At 40.3% G+C, this 17557-nt stretch overlaps 1 protein-coding gene across 5 annotated transcripts in view; it reads right to left on the bottom strand.

Annotated features, from left to right (window-relative positions):
* The window catches only part of STAG1 (STAG1 cohesin complex component), a 199788-nt gene that overhangs the window by 32574 nt on the left and 149657 nt on the right, over window positions 1-17557 (bottom strand). For all 5 annotated transcript variants that reach the window (XM_056358368.1, XM_056358371.1, XM_056358369.1 and 2 more), the window contains 6 exons: window positions 16478-16570; window positions 16263-16352; window positions 15873-16076; window positions 11621-11691; window positions 6490-6577; window positions 4773-4853 (listed from right to left, as the gene is read on the bottom strand). In XM_056358368.1, the coding sequence (XP_056214343.1) occupies window positions 4773-4853; window positions 6490-6577; window positions 11621-11691; window positions 15873-16076; window positions 16263-16352; window positions 16478-16570 (627 nt within the window). The remainder of the gene's footprint in view (window positions 1-4772; window positions 4854-6489; window positions 6578-11620; window positions 11692-15872; window positions 16077-16262; window positions 16353-16477; window positions 16571-17557) is intronic.

Genomic DNA, 17557 nt, shown 5'->3' with positions numbered 1-17557 from the left:
CAAACAGAGCATCACCCAGAGCATTGTACCGAACTCATCCTGACCAATCTTTTTAAGCCCTCATTCTGTTTCACAGCATGGGGTGCAACACACAGCAACTCGCCCCTCGAGCGCGTGCATGTGGCTGTGGAGTGCTCCACGGGCCTGGGTACCATGAAGCTGGGGCACCCACGTGTCTGACAGCAGACACATCCATGCAGAGGATCTCTCATGCTGCCAAAGGAAGGGGAATGGGCTTGTACCTCATGTTCCTGTGAGAGTGGCGGTCTGTGCGTGTACCCAAATTGTGTGTGTGACTTGGGGAGGTGATCAGAGTAACTTGTGAACAGTTACAGAAGGGTAGTTGAAAATTTGTAGGTGTTCATTAGCATTATAAAAGTGTCTAGTACTCTGGTTTACCTGCTACATCACTGATACTTACCCTGGAGATGTGTTGCACTGACTGTACATTAATCATATGGTGTTAATAAATCAATGAGCTGACTTGATCTGAATTTGATTTTGATATGGAGAAATAGTGTGAAATGGGGACAATGGACATCGATTGTGATTGTATATGTCTGCTCAAGGAATGTGGGTATGGTGACTGGTCATGGGTGTGGTGTATGGTCACATAGTCACACAGCTTTGAGGAGACACCTACCCTTCTTCCTCTAATAACGGGGCTATTTATAAAAGGATGAGAAAAGGATGAGAGACATTCCAATGTTATCTAGAGGAAGGGAGTGCTAAGTCTTCTTGCTGGAGAAGATCAGATAGTCACAAAGACATGAATCACCTACAAACCTGCAAGACCACCACATTCCAGGCAAAGGACTGATAAGCTAATTAACATACAAAGCAAGAGTAAGGGGGTTTAGGTAACGAATATGTATAGGCATTAATTGAATATTCATTTGTTTTATTGTATAAATGTGAGATGGTTCGTCACTTCGGGCATGCATGCTTGTGGAGGAGCGATCCCCCGTGCATCTGCACGCAATAAACATACCTACTTTATAACTTTCAAGTTATAGAGTCTAATTCCGTACGTCAATTTAAACCACAGAAGTCAAACAGTTTTTCCCTGCCACCTATATAAAGCCTGTAGACCAACAGACCTAGCTTTGTGTAGTCAGCCACAATCCAAAACATACGCAACAGCTATAATATAAAGTATCTCTCAGAAAGCAATAAACATGCCCTGGGCTTGGGCATAATGCCCAGGACAGTTTCCAAACAAGGGCAATCCTCTTAGGAGAGAGGCTGTATTTTTTGGAAGAGCCACCTGAACACCAGAAAAAGAATAACTTCATTCCAAACAGATCCTGTTCCCAGTTGTATACCCCTGGTTGCCATGTATGACTCTACTCTAGGAACCAATACACAAAATTATTAAGCAATTTTGAACTCTACTCAAAGACTTTGAAAGACATCTTACCAGAACCAACCCCCCCCAAACTCCCTGCAACAAAATGTACACCTAATGGATGCAGAGCATACCTGATTAAGAAATGTAAAACTTGCCAATATATGCCCATGACTACCAATCTAAGTAATTCCTCCCACAGAAACATTAACATCCTTGATTCCTATACGCAGAATTTCATATTTTTAATATAAGTGTAAATATATTAATATACTATATATAAAAGTATATATATATGGTGCACTGAATGCCTACATGGTACCTAACTAGATGAAATAGCGCAGCGACTATTTGCCAGCATGAACTCACACAAATGACCCAGCTGGCAGCAGATGAACTTTTCTTACAAATCAGTCCCTGCATCTCTGATCTCTCAGCCTGGATGCTCAAGTGAAATCTAAAAAAATCATCTTCTAAACATGAGCTTGGGAACCAAAATTCATAAATCTAAGGAATGCAGAAAAACAAGGACGAAGATTAGTTTTATGACATGTATTCTCCCCACTAGCCTTTTTATCTTCCTTCTCCCCCCCACTATCCGGTTCCTACTTCCCTTCCAGTAACTGTCTTACCACCTCACCTTCCCCTGCTCCCACCCCCCTACAGGTACCAACAACCTTTTCCTTTTCTTTCAGTTTACTGGGTCTGTATCTAAATAGAAACCGAGCCATTGTTCTCGGCTGGTATTTTGCTTTGTAATTTTCTGCTTTTATTTCAAACCTGAAAGGCCTGTGTGTCTAAAAGCCTTTCATTTTTACAGCTATATCCATTGGTCTACTAAAGACACCGCTTCAGCCTACAAACCATCACCTCCCTCTGTCCTCAGACATCACAGCTACAGCAAAGTAACACTAGAAAGCTGGATGGACCTACATATTAAAATACTGTATCAGAAATGCTCCTGTAAAAGCCTGAATACTTTAAAAATGGTTGCAAAACACACTATTTTTCATTTTGAGATGCTTGTGCTGATGCCTTTGTTTTCCCATACATCACACTTTAGAAGTGATCCCCTTTAATGTTTGCTAATTTATAAGCCTAAATCATGGCTTATAAAACAACCATGGGCAAAGTGATCTCCTAATGGATTAAACAACAGATACAGTGCAGATTAGATTTATTTTCACAGTGAATAAACTACAATGGAAAGTCTGATAGAGAAAACCACATCGAACAAAATGCTGCAAGCTTATCAGGTTTGCGGCTTTCTCTTTCTCTGCTTTCTGTGTGAGCATAGCTGAGGGTGCCAGCCAGGCGTGAAGAGCAAAGGGCATTAATGCAGTGTGCCCTTTGACCTAAGCGTGCAAGAACACTCATTATTTTTGTAGGAGGCGGGGTGAAACCCCAAACAGTAAGTTAGTAACAGCTCTCTAGGTTACAGTAATTATGATTTTCATTGGGGATTCCAGAAACAGAACTGACTTGTACTTCAAATGGTCATTCTCCATGGAGCTTTCCTAGTTCTTTCCATTCCTAGGAACTACATTATGACTAATATAAATCAGAAGAGTACTAGAAATACGTGAAAGATCAAGGCTATTCTGCAGTCACCTTATAAAACAATGTCTCATACAAATGCATCCTATTTTGAAAAAGTAGACAAAGCCACACAATTGCACTAAGCTTGTCTGCAAGAAAAAAAACAGTCACTGGAATAAATGAAAGTCTTTTCCTCTTTCAGTGTAATTGGACCACCATGGTAATACTGCAAAGAACAGCCCACATTAATACTGTGACACCAAAATGCAAAGCTTCTGACTAGGTCCTATGCAGATAGATGCTGCGTATGTTATTCACTAGCTGTAGTTTATGGTAAGTATGTTTCTTTTGCTATTATTTAGATACAAAAAACCATGAAACTTTTTTCCAGCAATGCCGACAGCTATCACCCTGCATCATCTATACTATACTGCACCAACTTACTGTATTAAAAAAAAATAAATGGGAGAAATGCTGTGAGGGGAGACAAGAATCTTACTGAATGCCCTGTGCTTCAGCATCTGCACCCAGAGTGGGGCAAGACCGGGCATTGCTGCTCAAGGACCCCAGCAAGTAGGAGGACAGAGTTGCTGGGTATCTTCAGGAGTGGGTAAGACACCCAGTAAGACCCAACAGTCAAGAGCACATGGGAAAAAAATTAATAAAGGTGTTGAAGAAAGCACCAGGCTTGGATAGTTGACCAGGTGCTCTAGGTGTACCTGCCCTAAGGCTTGGTTCCTCATAGCCAAGTCTCTCACTACACAGGCAAAGAGCAGTCCAGTTTTCCTTACTAGGGAAGCATTAGAACGAGATTTGGTGTGTTGATTCTGTGGACATAAGGGCTGAAGCAATGTATGGCCTCCTGGATTTATTTTAGGTATTTAGCACCTGTCAAAGTGAAATTTCTCCCTAAGGATAACAATGCTGCTAGCTAGGAGGACTTCAGATGCTTTGGTGTGATGAGATTCTGAGTTCATTTAAAAGAAACGGGATGTATTCAGTTGCCTCAGTTACAAGGAGTCAAGATGTAGTATCATATACTACCAGCACACTAAAGAGAAAGAAGCTCAAAGGGGAAAATGGGAATGAAAGCTAGAATAAAGAATGCCAGTTATTCTTTATTTCTAGTACCTATTTCCAAATGTCAATATATGTCAGTATTCAAAACAACTCAAAGAATTTACAATGTATTTTTATCATTTTTATGTGCACCTTTTTCTTTTTCATGTTGATGGGGTTCCCACTTCAATTTTCATACCATTTTAATTTGACACATTACTTTTGAAAAAGCCCTAAAAAGACAGTATGCTGGCCTCTGATTGAGAAAAGAGCTAAGGAAAGGTCCTGGAAAAGTCAAGTGTAACACACAAGTTACATACAACATTGCCCTTACTGCACTACACTTGTGTGCACTTACTTTTTATTAGTAATTGTTGCTGCTAGTAACCCTACCTTTATATTGAGCAATATAAAAGATGTAAGTAAAAGGTAAGCAAGGTAAATACACATAAATATTAAGCTATCTGTGGTGTACAGAACGACAGTAGTGCTTACAACTATCGGGTAAGCATTGTCAGCATTACTTATCCATTCATGCAAACTGCTGTACTCACAGTGAAGTGCATGAAGTGTCTTCAGCAATAGAAATATAAAAATTAGTTAGTATAAAATCCTAATAAAGACAAGCTTCCACTGTTTGTATAGCCTATTTAGACATAGGCATGATGTTAAATAGATCCTGAAATACCGAATAAATCAAACAACCAACATTTTATGTCTGTTTCACAACGACACAAAATGATGGTACAGCGGGTGGAGTTACAGAGTCAGGTCTAACGTTTTTAGGCAAGTTGTGCTTCTTCTGTATGATCAAATGCCTACTTACTTTGGAAGGGGAGCCTTCAGTGATTTTCACCAGCTGCCAGAGAATGGAGTAATGGGAACACTGCAGTGCCTGAACAACTATCTGTAACAGAGGGAACACAAAGAATCCCAGCACATTGGAAATATCGAAGCATATCAGTAAAGTGTATGTAAAACTTATAATGCAATTTGGGGAGAAGAAACAGGAGCAGCTCTTAGGCAGTACTTTTTTGTTTCAAGAATATATATTTTTCCTTAGTCAAGTTTGGTGCAATAAGAAACCAGCCTACTACAGGTGGAAAAAATACTGTGCAATGCTGGGAAACAGAACAGAAGACTGTGCATTAGAGTAAAGCCAGAGGTGATGTCACAGCATGACAGAAGTACAACCCAACCTCTACGTATCTCAGCTCAAAAGCATCTCTTTAAATACCTCTAAATCTGACTTCACCAGTAAAACAGTCTAGAAGGTTGTTCCATTGTCAAATGAACGTGTAGCCCAATTGCTAAAAAAAAGGGAGAAAATACACATTTTCTCATGGAGAAGACTAGGCTTATATTAATAGTGCCATAAAAGCATCCATGGTGTCTTTAAAATTTCAAAGACCAAACCATTCCCTTTTAGTGAACTCCTTCTTGTGGACTGGGGAAAGAAATACTGAGGAGAATTCAGATTTAGGAACTTTTTTGGTAAGATATTACAGAAGTGTTTGGGAAGCCATATCCCTGTCAAATCCAGAAACTGAGGATGGCTGGTAGCTGCATGGACAGTTTTTATCTGCTGGCCCCTTCCCTCCAGGTAGCACAATTCCAGCATTAAGCAGCAACTGCAGAGAGCGCAGAAGGTCCCACAGCTTAAAGCCAGGACTTTCACATGGTGTGTGGCCATGTGCCCTCCATACAGTCCTTTGCAGTAAATACTTTTAGAGAATTTAATGAGATTCTTTTTTTCTCCTAAATGAAGTTAAGATTAACAACTGGCATCTAATTGAAATCAAATTATAGCTTAAAATGTGCTGAAACACTGGAGAAGGCAGTCTGCAGTTTAAACTGGAGACCTGGGAAAATCTGAAATGGTCCCTGTGCGTATCCATAAGAAACTAAAACCAAACTAGGAGGAAACAAAGTCCATGACGTGTCCACTAAAAGAACTCTACTGGAAAGGCTGGCCAGCATCCCTGCTAAACATTCTTTTGCTTCCTAGTTTTCATAAGCTTCCATCTTACCTTCAATGCACAGTATTCGTTTGCGATAATCCTTATTGCAGCCAAGGTTTACAATTGTTGGGTTTCAGTGTAAACATCATGATTTACTGTGAGGGTGGCGAGGCACTGGCCCAGGCTGTCCCGAGCAGCTGCCCCATCCCTGGCAGTGCCCAAGGCCAGGCTGGACGGGGCTGGGAGCAGCCTGGGCTGGTGGGGGGTGTCCCTGCCCGTGGCAGGGGGGTTGGGACTAGGTGACGTTTAAGGTTCCTTCCAACCCAAACCATTCTGTGATTCTATGATTTCTGCATTGCTTTTCACAGCCAGGAACATTAGTTATTCCTTACCTTACAGATGAGAAAGGTGAGGCAAGAATCATAGAATCCAAGATTTTTCACCTCCTGGCCTCACTACACACAATATAAATCTCATTCAAATAACTGAATCCCAGTGCATTAATCTTTTGAATTTTTCTATGACTAGACTCTTCAAAACTTTGAATCCTCAAATGATGCAGTGCAGGTGGTGTTACTGTACCTGTTCTGGCATAGCTCCATGTTCAATTCCAGTTCTTAGTAATCTGTAGCAGTTACTGAACAGATCCCATTTTGTGAGATCATGCGCACTAGAACAAGAGGTAATAAAGAGAGATTAGTTGTGTTCCTCAAAACTCCCCATCACAGCGAGAATACAGTCAGACCTGGCGGCTCAGTGAGCTTTGGTACTTTTGCAAATCTGAGACAATGCAGCCTGCTGACAAAGCTGCTGCTCAATTAGTTCACACCACACTAAAAGCACAAGTTTGGCTTTCTGATAATTGAGGAAAAATCTTTTACTACATGTGATTTTTGTTGGGAGGAGATAAAACTCTCTGCATGCCATACATCTTTAAAGGTTACTTCAGTGTAGCTACGAGCTCCTTGTCAGTGTTGCCTCTAAATCATCTTTCCTCTTTGGTTCTAAACATTGACAGAACTCCAGAAGACACTTCTTTGGCATTGCAGCAGAAACTATGGCCAAACCCTAGCAATATATACTGAATGAAAAATGGCTTCAAGCAAAATAAAGCTACATACTTTTCAGCTGTATTATTTGGAGAAAAATAAATTACATTATCACTAGATATTAAATATCCTGAAATATCTGAAGACAGACATCTTGATATACACGTACATGAGACAGAGACAGTAGTTGCCACCCCCTGTTCATTGTTTCACATTTCAGTTGTACAAACCTGACTTGCCAGCGAAAGGAATACAAATGAGATTAGCAGTATATATTCTACAGCCTTACAGACCTCAACAGCTTATGATAAAGCTTTTTTAATACAGGACTGAGAAATACAGAATAAATTACAAAACATCAGGTTGCCCGAAGGACAAAAATTCTCTCTCACAAAACAATTCAGGTTTAACACATTTTTCTGCAGTGGAATTAAACTGCAGTAATTTGAAACAGTTTATAAAAGAGTAAGCCACCTCAGAATAGTCACAAATTTGGTGATGAAAATACTCACCTGGGAGAAGGGATAGTCTGAACTGGCAAGCCTAAATTAGATAAGGCAGTCTCTTGCATCTGGCTCCATATCATCCCAGCACCTTGATCACCAAGACATGCTCACTTTTCCCACCCCTTTGCGTCTCCCCTGCTTTGGAGCTGCCTGACTTTGTTTAAATAATTCACTACCCTGCTCAGCCAGAAAGAAAAATTCTCTGGTTCTGAAACGGACAGAGGTTTCAGAGACTGGGAACACCTAGATGCTGTTGAAACCCCCAGTATGAAACACTTCCCGGTCTGGAGCGTGTCAGTCCCAGAAAACTTAACCAATAAAACTTTCACAGAAAACGTAACAATGAATGCCCTTGCGCTGAGAGCGAATGAAGTACGCGCTCCAGAGCCGTGTTGTTAAGGTGCATCTTGACTTGTAACTCAAATCCATGAATAGAACAATAGGAAAACTTTACAAAAAGGAAACAAAAATGTAAAAATGTACTCCCCCCGTCTCAGATTCTGGATGGTCTTTCAAGTATGAAAATAAAACGTTTCATAGATAAATTATAGGCTGTCAGAGAACTGCCTCTGACTAGTGATATTCGGCACATACATGCTGCTTCAGCAAATCACAGGGTTGCTAGCCAGGCAGAGTTGTACCTCCTTAATTACAGCACTGTAATTAAAGCAGTAAAATCTCCTTGGTGTGCAAAGGCAGATATCAGCAGAGATTATCCTACAGAGAATATGAGAGGAAAAACTGTCTCATTTCTGCCTTTTCATTTGACAGCCCTGCGTGCCGGGCAGCCGTGGCAGGGGGCACGCACAGCCAGGCAGCGGGGGCACCTTCGCTCTGCTGAGCCTGGCTGCACAGTTGATCTTGGGAAGGGCTCTTCAGCTTCCAAAGTTGAAAAATTCTAACTATATACAAGTTACACAGGGCTTTTCAAGACAAACTTCCTTAAAGAAGAGCCTCCACCTTCAATTTAGGCATATTCTGGTACACTTTTGTCTCTTTTGAACTACTTAGCAATCAACACGATAGTTATGAAGGTACCTTGGACACAATACAGTTCTCCACAGAGGATCAGATTGACATAGAGGTTCCTAGAATGAAAATTCACAACACAGAATTTTCCCTTAGTCCCTTCCATGTCAGAGTCTTCATGGATTACAGAAAACAATGCCTAACATTTCATCAAAGGTTTCTTTTCATCCCTATAGATAGCAGTCTCTGCTGGACACGCTTCTGCCAAAAAATAGTCAGACGAAGGTACCAGCTCCACAGTGTCCCTGAAACGTGGCAAGAAGCAGCTTAGAAAATGCCCTTTTTGAAGAGGCGATCTCTCCACCCACAACACTGCTTCTCTTTGTAAAGAGGCACAAAGTGAGAGGAGCTGTACCTTGGCCTTCCAACAGCCACGCTAAATACAGTCTAATTCCTCTACTAAGGTTTCATCGATCATCACTTCTACTTCTGCGCATAACAAACTTCTGAGCAACTCAGTCTGAAGGGTGTACTTGTCAACTACTGGAAAAAAGGTTAAGCAAAGGGTTTCTATAACAGAAAGGAAGATCTGCTGGTCTGACCATGAATTTACTTATCTGAGAAGTGTCCTGACTGATCATGCTTATACTGGTAAATATGTGATGCGTATCTGGAGACTTCCCATAGCCACTGCGTGCTTATGAAGTCCATATGTGCACTTATGAAGTGTGGAGGCAGGAAGGAATGAATTCCATATCATATTTGAGTACTACTGAACAGTGAGACCAACAATTCTGATTTCTTAATGTGAAATGATGTTCTATATACAAGACGGAATTAAAGGGCACATCCAGAGTAACGGAGGTGATGCTTGAGATTCACGTGTCTTGCACTGAATTAACTGAAGTAATTAAATACGAAATGCTGATATTTTGCAGCATAAAAACTGATATAGCACTGATGTGTATGCATGAAAGCTTAGCTGAATTGGGCTGGAGTCAGCATAGGAAAAAGGGTCTCCATGTACTTAAGGACAGCTGTAAATATCAGTGAGACCCTGGCAAAAAAAGAAACTCAAGTATATACTCCAGGTGTTCTGTTCAGAAGACCTCAAGAAAATTTATTATATTCTTAAAACTTGGGAGGAAACATTGTAATGATTAATTTCATTTGTATTGGAATACTGATATCCTTGTTTGATGAAAAAACATGAATTTGAAAGTGTGCTGTGAGCCCTTTGTTGCCATGACCCTCTCAGAAAGAGGATTAGCTAAGGCTCGGGAAATCTCAGTAGAGAAGCTTTTTGGCCTGGAAGGCTTTTCTGATTTTTTTCCCCACCTTCCTGGCCTTCTTTTTTCTAAAAGATGAAGCAGCAACTACCAAGGAAACACAAGCACAGATAATGTGCAGTGCAGTTTCTCGCACTGGAAGAGAGGGACTTGTTTCTTTTCGAAGCCTCAGCAACCACTGTATCAAGTGCACTTTTAGAAGATCTGAAAGGTAACAGTGGTTAGCCTGGAATTTCAACTTCTTCTATTGATTTAATTTCTTTTGGCTCCCAATTGATGATGGACAATGACAGTATCACACAAGAGCCACCGTTCTTTGGGATGAGAATGCACAATGTGAGTTTTGAAATGAAGATCCTAATCTCACAGCTAAAGGTTCGGCAAAAATTCTGTCTTGGAGGGTATGATTATTTCCTTTCACAAAGAAATCACATCAGATATAACATTCAGTAGAGTAATGAAAAGATTTCATTACTTCTTTATATGCAAGCAGATATTAATTAGAAATTCCCATTGAACTGTAATCATAAATAACAAAACAGCTGAGAAATTATACACAGCTGCTCTTCAGCTCTTTAGCTTTGATTCTTTTCTCTTTCCTATTATTTGAAGATGAAGGTAAACGTCCCTAACCCTGACTTGTGTGTTATTTTACAAAGCTGTCGTTATAGTCTGAATTAACTCTATAGAGATTTGGAATACTAAAGGAAAAAATATATATGGGAGACACTCAGAAAAGCCTTAAGATTTGTGCTTCTTTCTTGGATGTGGACTCTAGCTTTCGCCAATCCTCTCAGGAAAGGCAGAAGTGGCTCCAGTGTGTTACTAGGGTGACTGAAAACCTAATTTGCACATGTGTTAGTCTGCTGCACTACGGAAATTAGTAACGATTTAATGATCTCTGTGGGACTCTTGTTGATTGGAAACAAAGAGTAGATATTTCAGAACCATTTTATACAATGATCCAACACAGAATTCAGGATAAGTGAAGACTAAACACAGAAAGAAGAGAGAAATGAAATCACTGAAACCAATTTGTGTATTACGTTCTCACATCTTGCGATAAGGGAGAAACGATTTGTGGTGCTCAGCCACCTGCATTTGAAGCTTTCTTACATGCTACCAGGTGCAACTATTTCCTGCTGCTGATAGGTCGGAAGATCAGGTCTGTGTGGTATGCTCCAAAATTCAGAGTTTCCCACGTTGCTCTACAAGTTATGAAGGTGCCCGTAGGTGTAACTGAGAGCAGCGGGTCCCTGAAAAGCTACTGCCTGGTTCTACTGAGCTGGCTCATGCTTGGCAAAGGAGTTTCTGTGCAATCCACACAGCTGGACTTTGCCAACAATTCAAGTAGAAACTATTCCTGGCATTTCTGCAGGAAAAGAACACATCTTCCAGACTCTCACCATAACATCATCATAATAATACATTATTAATAATTAATTATTAATTACTACTACTACTTATTTCTCTAATTTTGAGGAGAAACACCTAAAAGACACTGAGAAGCTGAGAGAAGCAACTTCCTCCAGGGCTCTCCTAAGCTGAGATGGAAAGCCCAGAGTTGGCCTGTATCCACTGGCACCAGAGATAATAATCCTCCCTTGTGCATTTCCTGTCCGTCATATAGGGGAGCATGACTTTTACTAAGACACTCATAGGTGTAAAAGAATTTAGTACAATTGATGGTGTACCACTTGCAAAAGTAATGGCATTAACTAAGCAAAGACCCAAATTAATCCAATATCATACTGACAAATAACCCCTAATCATTCATCAATCTCTGTTTCACATTTCAGGCTGTATCTTTTCTCATTTCTTAACATGAGGCATCAACCAATACTCGCTGAAATGAAAAAATTAACATAGGAAAATTTTGAGGGCAGAAAAAATCACCTACTTGTGAAAAGAGGTTAACCTCTTTAATGTGGAGAGCACATTGTATATGTCATCATCATCAGCTTCTTCTCCCTGAAAATGAAAGGAAATCCATTAACACAGTTCAGCAATCCAGCAGGGTACGCTACTGCATGGGGAGGAGCAGATTTCTTTGCAGTTTTATGTTGACACCAAAACTGACTCCAAATATTCCAGTGACTTTTACCTAGATTCCATAATATTTAAATAATCACTGCATAGCACCAGGAAATAAGCAACATCATCTGACAATGTTCAGCAGTATCACTGTGTTACTGCTCAAACCAGTAACCTCTAGCAGTAGAAATCATTCCCATGAATAAAATATTTTACAAAAAGGACTGAACTATCAGCTTTAACCATCAGCTGATGAATGTGCTACAGGAATAAAGCCACATGCCTGCCTTGTTCCACACCAGAAACCTGCCGATGTCAAAAGCAATTTTTTAAAAATGATCAGTTGGAAAATTTCTTTCTTTTCATATCCTTCGTTGCTGATCCCTCTGCTACACTGTAATGCCTGGCAATCACATTATGTGCGCAGACTGACATACATTCAGAACTGGATGGAAGGTTGGTTTTTTTTTTTTTTAATTTAGCTTTTACAGATCTGGGGAAACAACAGTCCAAACAAATATTGCACAATTCAATCAAAACTTTTCATTTGAATTTAACAACTTCTTTCTGGCATTCTAAAATATCATTAGCCTAATGTTTCATGCAAACTGAACAGCAAATTCTCTTAGTGAAATGACTGGAAATAAGGTTCTTCCAAAACTTAAATTTTCCCAGCAACTTTCTGAAATAGGAAACCCACTTACAACAATTCTTCTCCATCTCATTTTGATCATTTTTTTCCTGTCTAAAAGCCTGACAATTAATACACTTCCCTGCCTTCAGATGCAATTGCCAATCAATGTTTCTCTCACCTAGTGGGAAGCCATAAAGCAGTGGGATACTTGCTTGGGTACAAGCATGCACATTTCTGAATTGAAATATCCTTAAAATGATGAAACGTGACTTTTCAAAATTCATTATTCTACCAGGTATCACTCAGCAAAGTCTATCACAAAGGCTAAAATTTTAAATCCTTGCTACCATTGTTCTCTTTCTTGCTTTCTCCTACATTTGTCCTGGTTTTGTCTCCACATCTTTCTCTGTGTCACATTTCTGACCTCCGCACTTCCTTTTCCTTAGGGATCTAAAATTCTTAATTCTTCATTTCTCATACGACTTTTGGACACAGCTTTTCTCTGAAATCCCCAGCCCTCATCCTCCTCTCATGAAGTGAACATACACGACGATCTTAAGCCCTTGCTCTCATTTCTCGGCTCCCTCCCAAGCCGGGTGAAGGAAGGGTACACATCAGAAGTATTTTGGTATCACTGGCCCATGTTCCTTCATCAGGCCAGTCTTTGCTCTCTACCCAGTAGTCCCAGTGCACCCTTCAGAGCTTTTTGCACTGGAGTACTGCATAAAGCCGCCTGCAAAGAGAAGTCAAGGGAAATGGAGCGGGAATAAGCAGTTACTGGCTTCCTGATCAAACCACAGTTAGTAATAAAGGAAAAACGCAGGAAACAAGTTTTTTTCCCCTAGCTTATTTTTCCTGAGAAGACTGGTGGGAAGTCAATTATGAACGCCAGCACCTCCTTCCCGTTAGGGAAAAGGTGAGGCTGGATGGATCTTCCAAGCAGTGTCAGGCAGGGAGAGGGCAGCACTGCAGACCCCACAGTGCGCTTTCTCAACTCCCTCAACATTTACGTATCCCCAGCCCAAAACTTCAGTGTGTTGCTGGCACAACCCAGCCGAAACGTGGGCTGGGGTTGGACAGCAGGTAGATTTCCAACCTCCTTGCGTCTTCACTGCTTGTAGTGCTGGAACGCGGCGCTCTGAGGCCCAGCAAGCACGCGGCCTGTGCAAGGGGGCTCCCTGAGCAGAGCTTCGGAAATGTGCAGATAGGGACTGCGAGGCAGCGAAGGGAAGGAGAGCACAATCTCCTCAGATCAGGGAACCCAAGGACAAGAGGACTGATGCTATAGGAAACCAAACTCGATGCTGACTGCTGGCTTCCAGAAGGGTATGTGGAGCACAGAAAAGGAGCTGAAGAACTAGAGGACTGGTTCTTGTCTCGACGCCTCCTCAGAGCTGCTGTGTGGAGGGCAACAGGGAAGTCAAAGAGCAGCTGCCGTGCAGCAGAAGGATCTACATGTTCCTGTATTTGCTAACTGAGTTTGGGATTAGGACAAAAAAAAATTATCTCTAGGTGCCTCAGCAATACTAATAAAATGGTGAGTGGATCTTTTCTTGGGTGAAACTATCCAGGGAACAGAATTGCCAGCTCTGAATCCCTGAATGGATCTACGGATGAATAAAGTCTATACAGCAGAACAGCGTGGAAACTTCCAAAAAAGCTGCACGTCCTCAAGACAGACCTAATTTACACTGGCTGTTACACAACAGAGAGAACAAATATGGCATTTGTTGTGGAGCAGTTCGAAGATAAAACTATGAGAAAAAGCTGAAAGGAGACATTTTCGTTATGCCTTACAACAAGCCAGTGTAACAGAAATGGCAAGTCAGTGTCAAAGAGCTGGGATTCCATTTGCTTCTTGGTCTGATTCTGGAAAAAAGCTATGAGGTACTTTCTCCTATCTTGAGGCAAGACAGTGTGAATGAGATGCTTTTTGCTGATCTGGGTTTGGCTGTGGAGACATAAGCTGAAGATTCTTCAAGAGCCAGGTCTGGAGAAACAACACAGGAATTTTGTCCCTGTATACAGAGCCAGACTAAACCTTGGTGTTGGATGTACGGATAGTAGAAACCTTGAGGACCTCACCAGAATTCCTAAACCTGTGTCACTGGGTACCAATGGGCAGAACCAAAGGCCACTATTTATCTGATCAGTTGCTGGGCATCTGGTGTGGCAAACCCGGCTGGGTCTGAAGCTGTATCTTTGTGCCAGCGATACAACTTTAGCCCTTTTTGCGACACAAGTCAGCAATGGATTCCCCAAGGTTTTTGTCAAAGAGTTTTTGGTCGTGCTGGCCAGAGGTGAGGAGCTTCAAAAACCCACGGCTATTAAACCAGACTGCTAAGGCATGCAACGTGGCATTAGCTGAAAGATTTCCTTTGCCACACACAGACAGACAGAGATGCAGCACAAATCCTGGAATGTCTTTTCAGGTTCTGCTTGGAAGCTCCTGAGAAGCACATACAAAATGGCAGAGGGGTAGACAGCAAAGTAAATTTATTCTATCAAAGAACGTACAATGGCGCACTAACTCCTCTGGGCTGTGGAGTGCCTGCTTCCTGCATGCACTGCCTCTTTTGCTCATGTGTATTCCTACAGCAAGAGAAAAAATTTTATTTACTCTGCAATGTGACAAGGCATATATATACAGTATGCCTGTATGTGGCATATTACTGAAAGATAGAAATAAAGCTTATTTTCTTTATTATGCAATTCTAAAAGAGACTGTACCTTAAGTTTCTATAAATGTACATAAAAAAATCAAATGTACCTGCCATAGTGCAGTGCATGGCTAGAAGATATGAAGAAAAAAAGATCTACGCAGCCCTTAAGTTATGTTTAAAAAGGATGAGAATTACAACAAACTAAGTAGTGCTACATAACGTCAAATTGATGTAAAACAAGAAAAAATGAGTGAGGTCTCTATTCTTATTTAATGTATTCTGTCTTTACATTTTGAAGGATAAATTCTTACAAGTAAATCCCAAGTACCTCCAGGTTTCAGACCTGTATCTTTATTTCATTCTTTCCAGAGCTCTTTCAATATGCCATTATAAATATTTTACTAAATCCTCTCTTCCATCCAAGACATAATCCAATCTTGATTCTGCTGCCTGCATATATCCATTTGGGACTACTAGAATCACCACAAGCATTAATGCAAATGCACCTTTCTCTGCATTTTTCATCAGCTTTCAACCATTCATCCATTTAATTTCTTATGGGGACTGTTTAAATACTAGACTAATTTTTCGGAAGCAGGATTGTCCCATGGTCTTTGTTTTACAGTATCAATGCTTTGCAGGCTTAATGGCTAGTCCAAGGGATTTTGTACATGAAGAAACAGCTCCAAACAATTATGAAATAGTTGCTGCTGCACTATGTCTACAGATGGATAATTTCATGACTTGATAAAAATGTTTTCCTGCAGTTTATCATAGCGTATTTTAGGTAGTCTAATGAAATTCATTTTAAGAAAACAAACCTCCTGCAGCAGATCCTCTACAGAATGGTTGAATCGATCCACAAATTCATCAATAAGTTGGCTGTGGGCTATGTCAACTCTGTTCTGGATTGTATATTCTTCACTACAGAGTATGCTGTAGGTTTTGCTGCAGGCTTCGAGAACATCTGATTCCACATGCTTTTCCACCACAAACTTAATCTGTTTCAGTAAGGCATCCAGATGCTGTAATCAGAAAAGAAGTTCAGCTTTCACTTCACCTGAACAGGAAACTCAAAGAAAAAGTCCTTTAAGGAATACCCCAAATCAAGGTTAGATTACTAATAAGCCAAATGAAGGCACAGTGCTATGCGACTAGAGTAGTAATCAGATACTTGAAAGCAACCAGACTTCTTGCCCAAAGTACTATACCTTTTCCATTCTGCCTGTGCTATAGATTTCCAGATCAAAATACTGAGGGATCTGCAGGAGATTTGCAACCTTCTCGGCATCAGCGGAATACTAGAACATCATTGAAACAAAACAAAAAAATAGTGAAGTAAAAATAAACACCTACACTACAGAATGAGAAAGTTCAAAGACAGTTGTAAATACCAGTGAGGGATTTATTTTGTTGAAAAATGTACCTTCGATAGTAACATGGGAAGTGCAATAATGAAATGCTCAGTCAATTTATTTCTGTCATCTATCTGAGTTTTTCTTTCTTTTGCTGTCAAGACCTGCAAAGCATCAAAAATAACCAAAGTAAATACAATTTCTGCATATAGCATTCATTAATTTTTCTAAAGTTTGTATTACAAACAAAAATCCATGCAAGTGTATTTTTAATAAATCAAAAGAGGAGGGAATAAAAAACTCAAACACATTTGGACTGAACAGTGATTAAATGGGAGGACTGTGCCCTAAGAAGCCGTGATTGAAAAGGAAAATATCATATCATCCAGCATGATATTGCCTCCACACATCAACATTTTTTTAGGATTGAAATTCAAATATAACCCAAGTCAGTGGAAGTTTTGCTATTTCTTCCAAGTGAACTGAGCTCTGGCTTTCACACATTAAACAAAGTGTTAATGTAAGACCTCAGGGCGAACTGAAGTATAATTAAGAAAACCAAAACCAAACCACACTGTAACAGTGATTTTCATTAGCGGATTCATGGCCTCATCTCTAAACCAGAATGTAATTCTCAGTGAGAACATACATCCAAGTTCACAGAACTCATTTACAAATTTCAGTGATAACTATACTGAAGCTATCAATGCTCTCATAGCAAAACCACCTTGAAACAGTGAATAAAGAGACAATAATCAAAACAGCATGCTTCATAAAAGCTTAGATCTGGCTTCTTGGCTTCAGAAAAGGAGAGAATACTTTTGAAAACAAATAATAAAATACAAGTTAGCTAATGATTTATGTATAGCAAAGCTGCCAGACTGCATGATAAGGGTTAAAAGCTAAAGTCAGAGAAAAAACTATTTCACAAGAAGGTGAGTGCATAATTAGAAATCTGCTCCCATTTCAACTCAGAGAATATGCTTAGCAAGATCACGAGAACATGACAAACCTCTACTGACAAGTCAGAGATCCCTGCAGTTACCATCCCATAACTCATGATCTAACTGGAAAGAAGCAAAAGCTACATGTCATACCTACACCTCTCTGTAAGTGAAGAGGAACAGCTGGAAACAAAATGTGTGCTGGGA

The sequence above is a fragment of the Falco biarmicus genome, chromosome 13, assembly GCF_023638135.1.
Source record: "Falco biarmicus isolate bFalBia1 chromosome 13, bFalBia1.pri, whole genome shotgun sequence".
Taxonomy (NCBI): domain Eukaryota; kingdom Metazoa; phylum Chordata; class Aves; order Falconiformes; family Falconidae; genus Falco; species Falco biarmicus.
This window is presented reverse-complemented; position numbering and strand designations above follow the sequence as displayed.